The following is a 13,708-nucleotide window of genomic DNA, read 5'->3' on the forward strand; positions in this document are numbered from 1 at the left end:
TGTTGCTTTTACTTAAAAATGAAGTAAATGCAAAAAAACCCCAGTTTTTTTAAAACCATTGATGCTGTGACAGTGCAAACAGCATACAATTTTATTGCTCAACTTCTGCATGAGTACATACTTTTTTAAAAAAACAAAAAACATTTTATACAGATGTATTGTTAAAGCTCATGTAACAGCTTGGTGAAAATACAATGTATATCAATGCTAAAAACACTCTGCAATAAATACAATAGAAATGCAACTAAAAAAACAAAAAAAACCCCCACCTGTCAGTCTGTGGAAGAAGGAAAAATCATACCAAATATAGACTAGTTTTAGCTATAGACAAAGCTCTTAGAATTTGGCAGAGTCGGAAATCTAATAAAGAGATTGTGTTAAGTACAAACTGCACCTGTTATCTATATGGTGCGGTTTAAAGTCTGAAGCAACGGGGTCATGCTACATTATGATGTATGATATAGAAGCAACGCTTTTACTTCCATTAATGCAGCCAGTTTTAATGCACCAGAGGTTTAACAGATGTAGTGTTGGGGGGAGGGACATCCTGTGTGCTCTGGACTCCAGTACAACACAACATTTTGGTAAAAATATGATCGGTTTAGGGAAACTGAACCTATGTGCAAAAAAATAGAATACATACTGTACAAAGCACCATTACAAAACTTTACATCTAAAAATTAAATCTGAAACACAACTGAGTACTGTATATCTGAATCCTACAAAATAGTCACTATATTTAAAAAACATTCATTTCTGAAAAGGAAGCATGGAAATGTGAGGTGACATCTCTCTTATAACCATTTAATGCATCTCTCTTAACCAGTTAATGCAAATTTAGGATGGATGAAAAAACCGTGTAGGAAGAGGGACAAGCTGGAAATAAATATTCACATTTAAATCTGGGTTGAAAATCCAAAGGTCTTAACATAATATTGGGTTTAGCACTTGTCGACGGGAAAAGTGGCATGGCCGTGGGACTACACTCAATGGGTCTAGAGAAGCTTCTGACAGGTTGTGTGATTTAAAGCATTTTAATGGTTATGCAGATAAGAAGGCACTCAGGAGACCCGATATTCAATTTGCATCAGTCTGTTCAGCGTAGCAGTCAAAGCAATATGCAGAAATGTTCGTGTTTTGCCTATTAGAATCAGATTTTGCAAAGTTAGCCCTGTAATGACGGAAGAATCTCTGGACACAATGTGTTTAAAGCAGGACGACAATGAAATTGCTCTCAAGTTTTGATCTCAGACCCGACTCGAGTCCGCCTTATCAAAACCCTGTAACGCAAACTCCTTCCCGGGGACCTGTCAGTGCGGTCTGTCACAGGCTCTCGTTAATTGTTCTGTGGTTATTAGGCTACATCTCCTTATGAAATAATACAAGATATTCTAAGATGAGCAGTGGAGGCCACATCATTCAGCACAATCTGATGCAGAACAAGAGGCATCTTCCCATGAGGTAAGGGTGAGGCTATCATCTTGGATCAAGTGATAATTTTTCAGAGAAGGAAGTACACAGCTGACAAGCAGCAAGTAAGGCCTGGTACAAAACATGGTTAACAAGAAGCCCTACATCAACCTGTGCACAGGCAGAATGACAACTCCTGAAAGATATGCAGAACAGTAGCACGGCTGTGGATATGGAAACCAGTATTCTACCAGCTTTTAATTTAAGACAACAGTAGAGAGAAATCAATGCAATGCTATTCCTGAAACCTGAAAGAACAGTGGAAGCAGATGGAGCTGCTCCGATAGAAAGGATCGTATCTGCCAGCCTAGAACCAGAGCAGATTCCCTAACTGGGGCTTAGGCTTGCATTCCAAAATCCGCCTTAAGTCTACTCGGAGCAATCAATGTAGACTTACAGTTCTGCTGCAGTCCATGAGCAAAGGAAGACGAAGTCAGACTTAGCTATTCCAAATGCTGGACAATCTAATCCTAAACAGACCACCAGTCACCATTTTTTATTTATTTTTACTATGGCTAATTTGTGTAATTGCTTCATAATTCAATACGACGTAGGAGCGAGGCTGTTTCGGAACCAATGCAACAAATGGAAATGATCGTTCACCCTCGCCTCTCCCACTTCTACATCTTGAGCCTACAAGACTGGTTGTTAACGTACAACCTGCCGGATTCAAGTCAGAGCAGGCTACACACGTCTACATCTAGCGAATGTCCTTTTGACTTAACTTGCTTTCTCTTATCCCAATTTTAGACAAGGAAAAAGGCCATCTCCAGCAAAACCTTCAATATAAGCAGGGCTGTGCTAATAGTTTTCAATCTGTTGCCTCCATATACGTGGCACACTTGATCAATCATTCACACAGAAAAAGTGGGTGGTTTTAGATGGTTACTTGTGATTAATTACTACCATATGCCTTGCTGTTGTTTGTCATTCCTTGCTTTTGCACGAGAAGATGAGCAACCGAACAACTGGGCTGACAGTTCGCTAGACATTCTCAGTGTTGTTCAGTGAGAGCTAGTTTGCACATGCAAGTTCCGCTTTCCTCTCCACACAGTTGGGTACATAAAACTATGATGAAATATCTGTGCTTGCCAGCGTACCAGAAACAACCAGCAATGATTTCAACAAGAGAAGCTGCACTTTTCACAGCAACTAAACACACTATTGCAAAGAGAAGTGTACTTATGAGCTATCCCCAAGTTACAAGCTCAACCACTTTAGTTATTGGTATATAATTCCTTGCATGACTGCCGATTAACAGTGCAATATATTTCATCTAAACGTGCCCCCTTTATTTTAACTATTTTGCATATATTTACCCTCAATGCAAGGATGATTTCTGGGGTGCTCCAGTCAGCTATTTATTGGAGCACATCAGAAAATTTACAGAAGCTCTGCTTTTAAGTCCATTGCATCACTATTTTTTCCCTTAGTTGTAGCTAGCACAAACCCATATGTCACAAGCCATTTAAAATAAAGACGTTTTAACCTGATAATATTGTTTTGCAACAACTAATATACAATGCAGATTCACTGTATCGGAACAGAAAAACTTTGGTTGGTATGACATCCACAGAGAGTTTTGAAAAATGAACTGACGACCTGGCAGAAGGCTGTTGATATCATCAACATACATTTAGGAGTTTACAAAATGCAGCAAGTTCCATTTAAAATGGAAAGCAAATAAAAAAAAACTCAAGTATTGACTTTTTACAAAAACGCTCATTTTAAAAAATGCTAGATGCTTTAAAAAAGGGGGGTTTCCACGTTTACCACAAAGTACTGTACCAAATACAGTGCAAGTTAACTCCGACTAGGATTCTGCTAAAGAAACTGGACAAGAGAAAAACAGGAGCCAAAACCTGTAATTCATGCTTGAGAAATATAAAAATCCTTACACAAGTAACATTGAAGTTTAACTCATAACAGAGAATTAAATCATTCACTATAAGAAAACACAGTTTGTACGTTAAGTGGCCTTAATTTAAAAGGGTTATGATTTGCTTAGCCAATTATATGAAAAAATTAGAATAATCAAAATATTTTATTTAAAAAAATAGCAGGTATAGATGCTGTTCAGTATCACATATGTTTACTTAAGTAGGCTGGAACGTGACTTGTACCGACAGCTATATCTTGGACCTGTGAGAATAGAAATCAGGTAAGCAAATAGATCAGATCACCTTTTACAAAAATAGTAGTCGTCTTTTTGAGAGAAGAATACTGTTGTTGAAAGGAAGGAAAAGTCAGCATTCTGTATATTCAAGATACTTGTTTTTAATAGCAGCTGAATGATTCCTTGGCAGGAGCCACAGGACATTTTCTTGAATGAAGAACTCCAAAAATTGTCCTTTCCCTCATATCGTCCTAAAGTAGAAAAGGGAGTGGGGGGAAGAAGTTTCCTATATTTCAAGCATTTAACTGTGTCATGGCTGAGGAGAGGATTTTCTGCTTGACGGAGTATAAATACAGTCCCAGGTAAGTCTGCAAATGTTCATTCCACAGCAAACCCACATGTTTCTTCAATGGCGGTTAGCAGCTTTTCATAGAGCTTCTCATAGCTTTCATAAGGAGGAATGTCTATTCGATTGAAGCTGCATGCAGAGAACAAAAGCTTTAATAGGCTTTCAATAATATATACACACCGAATTTACGTAATAAGTAATATACTTCAAGCAGGCTGCTACAGTTAAAAGAACACAGTTACCTCCCCCACCGCTAAGATTGTCTTCTAAATAGAACTATGCCTATGTTGATCCGTTTTGACAAAGAATTAAAAACACACATGGTGTTTGTAAGTAATGAATGGATCAAGACTGCTGGAAAAAAACAGTTTCCCACAAAAATGTAACACAGAGAATCTACTGATGACTAGGCTACGACATGCAGAAAGAAAAATCATAAATGCTTATTTCTTTCTTCTAATGGTTTTGATGATATGCTAATTATATGCAGGTAGATTATTCATAATAACCTATTTCTGAAGCTGGATTATTAATGAATTTCTTCTCTAATTAGTTGCAAATTCAATAGTCTCCATGTAGAAAAGAATGAGCATAGTAATGCATCTATAAAGCTTACCAAGTGTGAGCTTTTGGCAGGTTATTTGTGCTAGCATCAATCTGGTGAATTGTGAATAGTCTTGGACCAGCAGCACCTGCAATTGGAACAGAAATTGGGCATTACTGTCCAGTACTTTGGAGCACAACCAAAACATGTAAAAGACAGGGCAGAGAAGCAAGCTGTGGAAGGTGACAGACAAAGCAGCATCCATGGAGTGTGACCTGAACATCTCCAATTTGATACGTGCCGATTTAAGGCTTTCTAGAACATATTAGAAAAGTGAATACTAGAAACCATATACCCCCAACCTTCCATTCCTTTCAGTAAGTGAAAATGATGGCTCTGCTACACAGACACGCAAAGGGCTTTTGACTGCCCCTTACCATGTTACAAGAGCTATAAGGCATAGCTGTCAACTTACAGATTTGAAAATAAGGGACCAGCAGCCTCGAAAATAAGGGATCAGCAGCCAAAATAAGGGATCAACAATTACTTTGATAAAATACATATTTTGTTGCGTGCAAATGGCTCTAGATACCTATTAGGTCCATAAATTACCATATAGCATATATTCAACACAAAAAACAGCAACAATTTGTTGTTGATAAAGGACAGCTGGACATAGAAAGGGCCCCATTACCTTCAGTAGCTTATTTAAGGGACATCATCAATAAGGGACAGCAGTGGGACATGGCGCTGGGATAAGGGACTGTCCCACCAAATAAGGGGCGCTTGACAGCTATGCTGTAAGGTAGGCTATCTTAAGAGGCCTTCTGAATTGAGTATCATGTGCTGCCAGGTCTTATAACAGCCAGAAAATCACACAGAGCCAGGAACAACAGTTATCAATATATTTATGATAAAATGTTGCAGTAGTTGGACTAGTAGCTGCATTTGGAAAACCAGGGCATCGGGCATACCAAACAAAAACACACGCAAGCCTACAGATTTAAGACTTTTGACGGAAAGTCATAGCTATGCATTTCATAATGTACTCTGAATATATCACAAATGTTACAAAATTGAAAAAGCAGTAACTTGGGACTGTGGACAGTGATTCAAAAGAAATTTGCTTTTGTGCTTTTTTTTTTAACCTTGTAATGCTTTGAAACCCTGCAGAGGTACTCTGGATGACCCAGTCACAAACTGCAGTAATCGGGCTCTCCTTTCTTCATCAAAGAGCTCCACGGCTTTCCAAAACCACTTCACAATGTTGCTGTCTGGCGTGCAGTGTTTTAACCTGGTGTTGGCCTTCCAGTCATTAACATCTATCTTCCCAAGGCCACAAATGATGAGCTGTTCATAACGGTACAAATATCAGTCAGTGGAGGACTGCATGCAGTCAATACACCCCACCCCCGCAAATCTGCTACAAATAGAAAGTTATCCCTCTAAATGACAAAACTTTTCTTTTTCTTTTAAAAAAATTGTTATATGAAATGTTGGCCAGTAGGAAATGACAAGTCAGTTTAAGCTTGCAAAGTACATAACCCTAGTTTTCTAAGTGGAATAGCAAACAATATAGTCAGCTTTATCTGTGCATTATAGAAGTCTTAGAAATAAGAAACAGATTTCACCGAAGGTGAGCAGCGAACAGATCCACAGCAAGCCCTTGCTACCCAGGTCCCTTTTGGCTTATATGCAGGTTTCTTGGGCTGGTTTTTCCTTCTCCCACACATTCTATTGCTCTACAACTTTCTAACCATACAGCCATGCATCTCCATCATCCCTTCCCGGAAAGAGGGTGAGAGGGGGTATTATAGCGTGCAACATTTAAAAGGGTTGAGATGTGTGGTTGGGAGCAAGGGCAGCAAAGGGAGAAAGGCAGCCTAGCCAAGAATAAGGTCTTCATGGGTTTTGTATAGGGGAAATGGGTGTATCCATGTGCCATTATCACCCCATCTCTCATGCACTGTGAATTCCCCTCCTGCCCCAACCAAGAGCAAAGCATATAGAAGTCTCATGTGTGTTTGCCTCTCTCACATGCCCTGCTTGGCTGGCACACATGCGCAGGACAGTAAAAATGAGAGGTGTGGGTTTGCGCCTCTCTCCTGTCCGATTATTGTCTTCCAAAGCAACTACTCTATTCCGAACTTAAAAATGGAAAGTGTAACACTGGTGGGTCAACAAAAGAGGTTTAAAGACTCTCTCAAGACAAATCTTTAAAAAATGTACTATAAACACCAACAACTGGAAAACACTGGCCTGCGATAGCTCCAGATGGAGAACAGCCTTTACCAAAGGTGTCATGGACTTTTGAAGATGCTCGAACTCAGGACAAAAGGGAGGAATGAGCTAAGAGGAAGACATGCTTGGCAAATCCTCACCGTGATCAACTCCTGCCCGGAAACCCATGTCCCCACTGTGGAAGGACGTGTGGATCCAGAACTGGCCTCCACAGTCACTTACAGACTCACTGTTAAGACCGTGTTCATGGAAGACAATCTTACTCGGCTACGAGTGATCGCCGAAGGAGAAGAGGGCAATGAAAGAGTTCCCATGGGTGTCTTGCATGTTCTGTGCTATCTTCAGCAAATGGGACTAATAGTAGGGTGGTTCAGACACCCTCCCCAATATGTTCTCTACAGGAAATAGAATATGTTTATCTATGGTTACCAGAAAACACTTTCCTACAGAGGCACATTTTAGTTTCCAATATATCATTTGACTCACACTGCACAATTTAGGTTTTTTTCTGCCCAACCATTAAGAACTACAAAATTTTACTATTTCAACTTTTATCATCCAGCGCTTATGATACAATATTAAGAATCTGTTTCTTAAAGGAATTGTAAAACACTCAAAATAATGCTAAGGGTAATAAAAATAGCCCTCCAAAGTATGTGATGTATTCTATCAAAAATAGCATTTTAAAGTCATTAACTAGCAAGACAAGAGTATTACTAAGAAGCCTGTCTACAAAACGTAAAGAAATAAGGAATCCCAACCCTTTGGTGATTTGGCATGTTAACCATGGCTAAAATTACTGCAAATCCTCCATCCCTAGAAGCATTGGGGATCAACTTTACATACGCAAAATTTAAGAAGAATGCTTTTTTTCTTGTTACACTTGATGACCTAGCATATCATTAATGTACTGACCTCTAGCTCCTTCTCATCAAATGTCTTCAGCAGATGTTGTGGGATTACTTCATTAAATCCCTTCTGCAGAGCCAGAAACTGAGCTTCAATCCCTCGTAAAAATCGCCAGTTTACATAAAGCCTGCAATAAATTACAAGTCCTATTTGCAAAGGAGTGTCTTCCCACTCAACAACTTAGATGCTTGATCCCAAGCTGCAAACATTACTACAAACTATTCAACCAAGCATCTACATAGACAGGCTGGAGGCCGTGCAAATGTTGTTAGAATAGTTGGACTAAAACTCCCATCAACCCCAGCCAGCGTAGTCGGAGATGAAGGCAGTTATAGTTCAGCAACATCTGTAGGGCCAAAGTTAAGCAGCCATTAACATGACAAAGTCACTCTATTAATTTAAGCATACCATATTACCCTCTGCACAGAGCACTGTAACAGAAACCTTTTGGGGTTTTTTAAGACTATGCCTGGTGTGCTCTGGTCCATGGGGTCACGAAGAGTCGGACACGACTAAACGATTAAGCAACGACAAAGACTATAGTTTTTGATACCTGACGTATTCCTTTTTACTCTCCTCTGTGACAGGAATGCTTTTGCCATTAGGTTTCAGTTCATGTTGTATAATTTCACCGTATGCATTATGTTCCACACAAAATGTATGGTCCAAGACTCCGGTAGTATCGTTCTCACTGAAGTAGAGAAAGCAAAATTATATGAATTCTAAACGTCTCAGGCATACCTAACCGCACATCCTATAGCCTGCCGTTAAAAAAAACCAACAAAAAAATAATTTGCTTATACTGCCTCTAAGAATCCAATACTCTGGAGGGTAGGTGGGCGATGTATTCTTTAACATGAAAGTACCCCAAAATTGTTTTATTCCATGATAAAAATCCCCTCTGATTACAAAGCTTGTGGAATGCTCAGAAGTAACAAGGGAGGACAGACCCTACGTGTCAGCACAAGACTAAGAAGGCCATTCTATAGAAAACTATGGCCAATTGTAGCCTATATTGTGGTTCCCTAGCCAGTCCTATGCAAAATACACACACATACCTCAAGTCACCCCATCCTGGCTCAGATTGCCTAAAGCTGGCAGGCTTCCCCAATGGGGCTACCAAATGTGTCACGTTACATCTGTCCCAGTCTTTCTAATAATGATTTGGATTAGAAGACTTAAGTTCCCATGGCTCACCTATAGTTGCTGGGTTTTTTAAGCAAAATTTATATTCATAGCCTGCCCATTTATAGCAAATGAATTAAAGCAGAATACAACCATTATAAATGATAAGCATCATTTCAAAGAGATCAGTACATACAGTATCCATACTAAGCTGTTGTGAAGATCTGGGTCAACCAATTCCATGTCATCCAACGTAATTGGCTTTCCTAGCAACTGCTTGTAAAAAGGCAATGTGAAGCCCCCATCAATATAATGTCCGTGAAACACAGCCATCCCCATGATCCGTCCAACAAAATGGAAGTAGGATAAGTGTTCCTAGAATTGAAGGAAAAAATGTACTCATGCCGGGGTTCTTGGCTTGATTCCAAAACTGATGAAGCATTCAGATTTTTCAACAAGAACATTTTCTTTAGTATGCAATAAGATTTACTTAAAAGTTACAATGAAGAGTCCGAAAAATAAAATAAAAAGCTTTAAAATATGTTAAGGTGCCTGCTTCACTTCCATCAAGACTATCTATCTATCTATCTATCTATCTATCTATCTATCTATCTATCTATCTATATGAGACTATACAGCCCCTATTGCAGGATTTGTTGTGCTGCATCACAATACTGGCTTGTGAGCAAAGGTGCAGCCCCTAGTGTTGTATAAACTTCCACTTTCACTTGAAAACACTTCCTCTAAACAGCTAGAGTGGTGCCTCGCAAGACGAAATTAATTCGTTCCGCGAGTTTTTTCGTCTAGCGAATTTTTCGTCTTGCGAAGCACGGTGTCGGAAAAGTTTTGGAAAAGCTTCCAAAATCACCAAAAACCTCAAAAAGGGCTACCACACTGCGTTCTACGAGTTGCTCCTCGAAGTCAAGTCGCAACTGTATTAACGGTGTTAAGAAAAAGGAAACAAACTTGCAAGACGTTTTCGTCTTGCGAAGCAAGCCCATAGGGAAATTCGTCTTGCGAAGCAGCTCAAAAACCGCAAAACCCTTTCGTCTAGCGAGTTTTTCATCTTGCGAGGCATTCCTCTTGCGGGGCACCGCTGTATTCTTAGAATTACAACACTTCCTCTTATATTTGACCTCAAAGTTTCCTGCTACAACTTAACACCTTTATTTCTTGTCTAAGGTTTAACAAACCTGCAGCATTCGTTAATTTTCATGATTATACCCTGCACTTCAAAGCAAAAACAAAAAGGGAACTCCCAAAGCAGTTTCTATCTGTTCTAAAAAAGAAGTTGAACGTCACTAATGTAATTCAGATTTGCATAAAGCTAGCACACCAAAACTATTAAAAAGGAACTGCTGGCCACAAACATGGGGTACATTTCCATACCGGGTTAACAGCAGAATCTGGGTTTATCTGTAGTGTATAGATGTCATCACGCGAATACTGGAAGAGGCCATAATACGGATTCAGCATTTCATGGGAGAGCAAATAGAGCCATTCCCTGAAGAAAACAAAACATTTTAAGGGTCAAACACTGTTAAACTGATGCAGAAAAACACAGGTCTTCAGTGATAAATAATTTCTTAATCAATGACAACAGAATGTGGTAATGGGAACAGCATTTATTCACAACTGTCTCATAAGCACATTTTCAGAATTTCTTGTTTCAATTTCTCTCAACTATTTCTCTCAACGTCTTGCTGACGTGTCCAATCTCTTTAGTTGCATATGTCAAAAGCTGTGTGCTGTATAACTGCACTAGCTATGCACAGTAATCGGTTGTGTGCCCTTTATTAACAGGGTGTTGAAGATGGGCTTGAATTTGGGGGGGGGGGATTTGAGGGGGCAAAAAGAAAGGAAGCAACTATTTCCGTACCTTGCACCAGAATAAAAAGATGTAAAACAAAGAACCACACAGGGAAGGAAGCAGTGACAAAGAAAAACTTATATAGAACGTGACTTACCCTCCAATAGGGTTGCCATATTTCAAAAAGTAAAAACCAGGACACCCCCAGAATTGTTGAGCTTGCTTTTTTGAAAGGAAACCCCAAAGTTGTGGAGCTTTTTTTTTTTTAGACAAACCCCAAAGTTTGGCATGATGGTAACTAGAACCCATTTTGCATGCAAAAGTTCTCTAGTTCGATCCCAAGTGTCTCTGGTGACTGGAGAGCCCTGATCCAAAACCCTGGAGAGCTACTGCCTATCTGTGTAGACCAGTGGTAGTAGGATTGCCATATTTCAAAAAGTAAAAACCAGGACACCCTGAAAGTTCTTGAGCTTTTATTTAAAAAAGAAAAGAAAAGAAAAAACGCCAAGATATCCACGATTTCTCGATTGACTTGCCTAAGATCCAGGACAAAGCGACACATTTTGGGAACCACCACCCCCAGAGGCATCAATTTTGCCTTTGAAATCCCGGGAAAATGTCCAGACGTATGGGGGACCAACCCTCCGATGTTCCTGAGATGAAAATCGGGGTGCGTGTCTTTTGGTGCTGTGTTCCCACGCAAGCCGGAACATGGTGCCAAAAGACACATGCCTTTGTGTGCCATGCCACTGCACAAGTCAGCTGGCTGCCTCCCCTGCCGCAACCACTACCTGGCAGTTGCTTGCTCCCTTACCTCTCTGCTCACTTCCTCCGCCTGCGCTGCGCCTCAGGCCGCCATGACAGTGGCGGCAGCAGAGGGGCCAACAAGAGGGTTGCGCACATCCACTCCAGCAGGGCTGGGCCTGAGAAGGCAGTAAGAGGTCCAGGTGTGCCACACCACACCTTAGCTTGCTTCCTACTACAGTGGTACCTCGGGTTAAGAACTTAATTCGTTCTGGAAGTCTATTCTTAACCTGAAACTGTTCTTAACCTGAGGTACCACTTTCGCTAATGGGGCTCCCTGCTGCCGCCGCTGCGCAATTTCTGTTCTCATCCTGAAGCAAAGTTCTTAACCCAAGGTACTATTTCTGGGTTAGCAGAGTCTGTAACCTGAAGCGTATGTAACCCGAGGTACCACTGTATAAGATACCCTTGCAGAACCACTGCAATCGCAAGCGTTGGTTCATCCTCCTCCCTGAGCTCCGTGGCAGCGCTGGAGGGGGGAAATGGGACATCCCAGAATCAAATCAGAAGCCAGGGGGGGCTTCTGAAATTCCACGAATGCGCCAGGGGAATCGGGACACTTGAAGGTTATGGCATGATTCAAGCAGGGGTGAAAAGACAATCTTTTTTAGATAAAGGGAGCCATTGTTGTCTTTCATTTATTAACAAAACACACAGATTTGCAAATGTACAAGAAGGAAAAAGAATAAAAAATATGTAAAGAAAGTTTTTAAGATCATTGTTCCAATCATAAACAATGTTGGAGTATCTATATATTGTTAAATGTGAAACTTAAGAGCTTAATTGACATTCTAATTCACAGTTCTTTTGGAAGACTTTAAATTAACTGAATACAGACCTTCTACTGTTTCAGCATAGTGTGAACATGACTATGACTGTGATATATATATGTATATATATATATATTTTAAAATGTCCAGTAGCACCTTAGAGACCAACTAAGTTTGTTCTAGGTATAAGCTTTCATGTGCATGCACACTTCTTCAGATACCTTCTTCAGATTGTGATAGTCACACTGAATGCAGTTTAATGCACTGTACTGAACAGATATTAACAGTATGCTGAAATATACCCATTACCTGAAAGACTATTACTTTAAAAGCTTAAAATTTAAAGTGCTAAATAAATTTGCTCCAGTTGGTAAATATTAGTATAGCTAACAGCAAAAAAATTCACAGAATTTCACAGCGCTTCTGAGATTTACTTTCCTGGCACGGGTCACTAAAGCTCATTGCCAACAGGCCAGCTTATGCCAAATGGAATTGATGGCAGACTCCTCAGATCACCCGAGAGAACACTCCTCTGCTTCTGGTCTTTGGAATTGATAAGTAACTGAACTACAACGATTTGTTCAACTATTAGTTGTCCGTAATGAAAACTGGAGCTAAATGCAGGTGCTTTGGAATTTAAGGAGAGGGAGGCTCATATCCTGTGGTCTGCCAGTGGAGTTAGGGGGAGGAAAGAGAGAAAAGACCCACTGGTGATGTTACAAGGAACCCAATAAAAACAACTGCTGGGGACCTCTGAGCAGCAAAGTTGAGGGCAAATATTGAAGAATAAAAACTACCCCTGAGTGGCAGTCTTAACATATCTGGATGTAAAAAAAAAGAATTCCGTTCAAACAATGTGATAAGAAATGCACCTGAAATCTGAAATTAATTGCCAATCTGAAATTAATGGCTTTGTGGGCACTGAAAAGGAATAGTCTGTGAAGGAATAGAATTTATGTCATTTTGTGGCGGGCTTCTGGTTGGAAAACTTGGGCTGCAAAATGGTTACTTTTGGCTTTAAAGAGTTTTGTGCATATGGGAATAAAAAGTTCAAGGTGAGTTAAAAGTGCCAAGGGGTATCTTGCTCACATCTGCACAGAAGGGTCAAAGATTTATCCTGATAATTAAGGGGGAACAGAAACACAACTGAAACACTCCTCCTGATTCGCTAACATATTTGGTGGAGAAGTGAAAATATTGTGTGTAAGTCAAGCTAGAAAGCAGCCTAGTTGGTCAAAAGGTTGCGGAGTCGGAAACTTCAAGAGTGGGAGTTGAAAAGCTGCAAGTGAGAAAAGGACCGAAACCATGAAAAATGTTAAGAGAGCAGAGTCGGATACTGCAGGAGAGAACTACGAAGGGATGCAGAAGCTCAATTAAGGGATGCAAATTGGTGAGTATTGGCTTAGTTAGGGAAACATTATAGAAGAGTTGTAGCAGGATGCATATGTTTGATCTTATGGATAGCTATTCAAACTGTAGAAATAGTTCCCTCCTACTAAAGACATCCACTTGGTGGCAGTGGTGAAGAAAAAGGAGGGGTTGGTGCTTGGCCGATTTGCTTCCCTTCCCT

The 13,708-nt window shown here is 40.1% G+C and overlaps 1 protein-coding gene across 1 annotated transcript in view; it reads right to left on the bottom strand.

The window, feature by feature from the left end:
- Positions 1 to 2,740: 2,740 nt before the first annotated feature.
- The window catches only part of SMURF2 (SMAD specific E3 ubiquitin protein ligase 2), a 65,893-nt gene continuing 54,925 nt past the window's right edge, over positions 2,741 to 13,708 (bottom strand). The window contains exons 13-19 of the mRNA XM_082212466.1: positions 10,144 to 10,258; positions 8,951 to 9,129; positions 8,183 to 8,320; positions 7,636 to 7,756; positions 5,628 to 5,829; positions 4,552 to 4,627; positions 2,741 to 4,064 (exon numbers count right to left, since the gene is read on the bottom strand). Of these exons, the coding sequence (XP_082068592.1) occupies positions 3,965 to 4,064; positions 4,552 to 4,627; positions 5,628 to 5,829; positions 7,636 to 7,756; positions 8,183 to 8,320; positions 8,951 to 9,129; positions 10,144 to 10,258 (931 nt within the window). The 3' untranslated portion in view covers positions 2,741 to 3,964. The remainder of the gene's footprint in view (positions 4,065 to 4,551; positions 4,628 to 5,627; positions 5,830 to 7,635; positions 7,757 to 8,182; positions 8,321 to 8,950; positions 9,130 to 10,143; positions 10,259 to 13,708) is intronic.

Source organism: Podarcis vaucheri (genome assembly GCF_965113315.1).
Source record: "Podarcis vaucheri genome assembly, chromosome: 2".
Taxonomy (NCBI): domain Eukaryota; kingdom Metazoa; phylum Chordata; class Lepidosauria; order Squamata; family Lacertidae; genus Podarcis; species Podarcis vaucheri.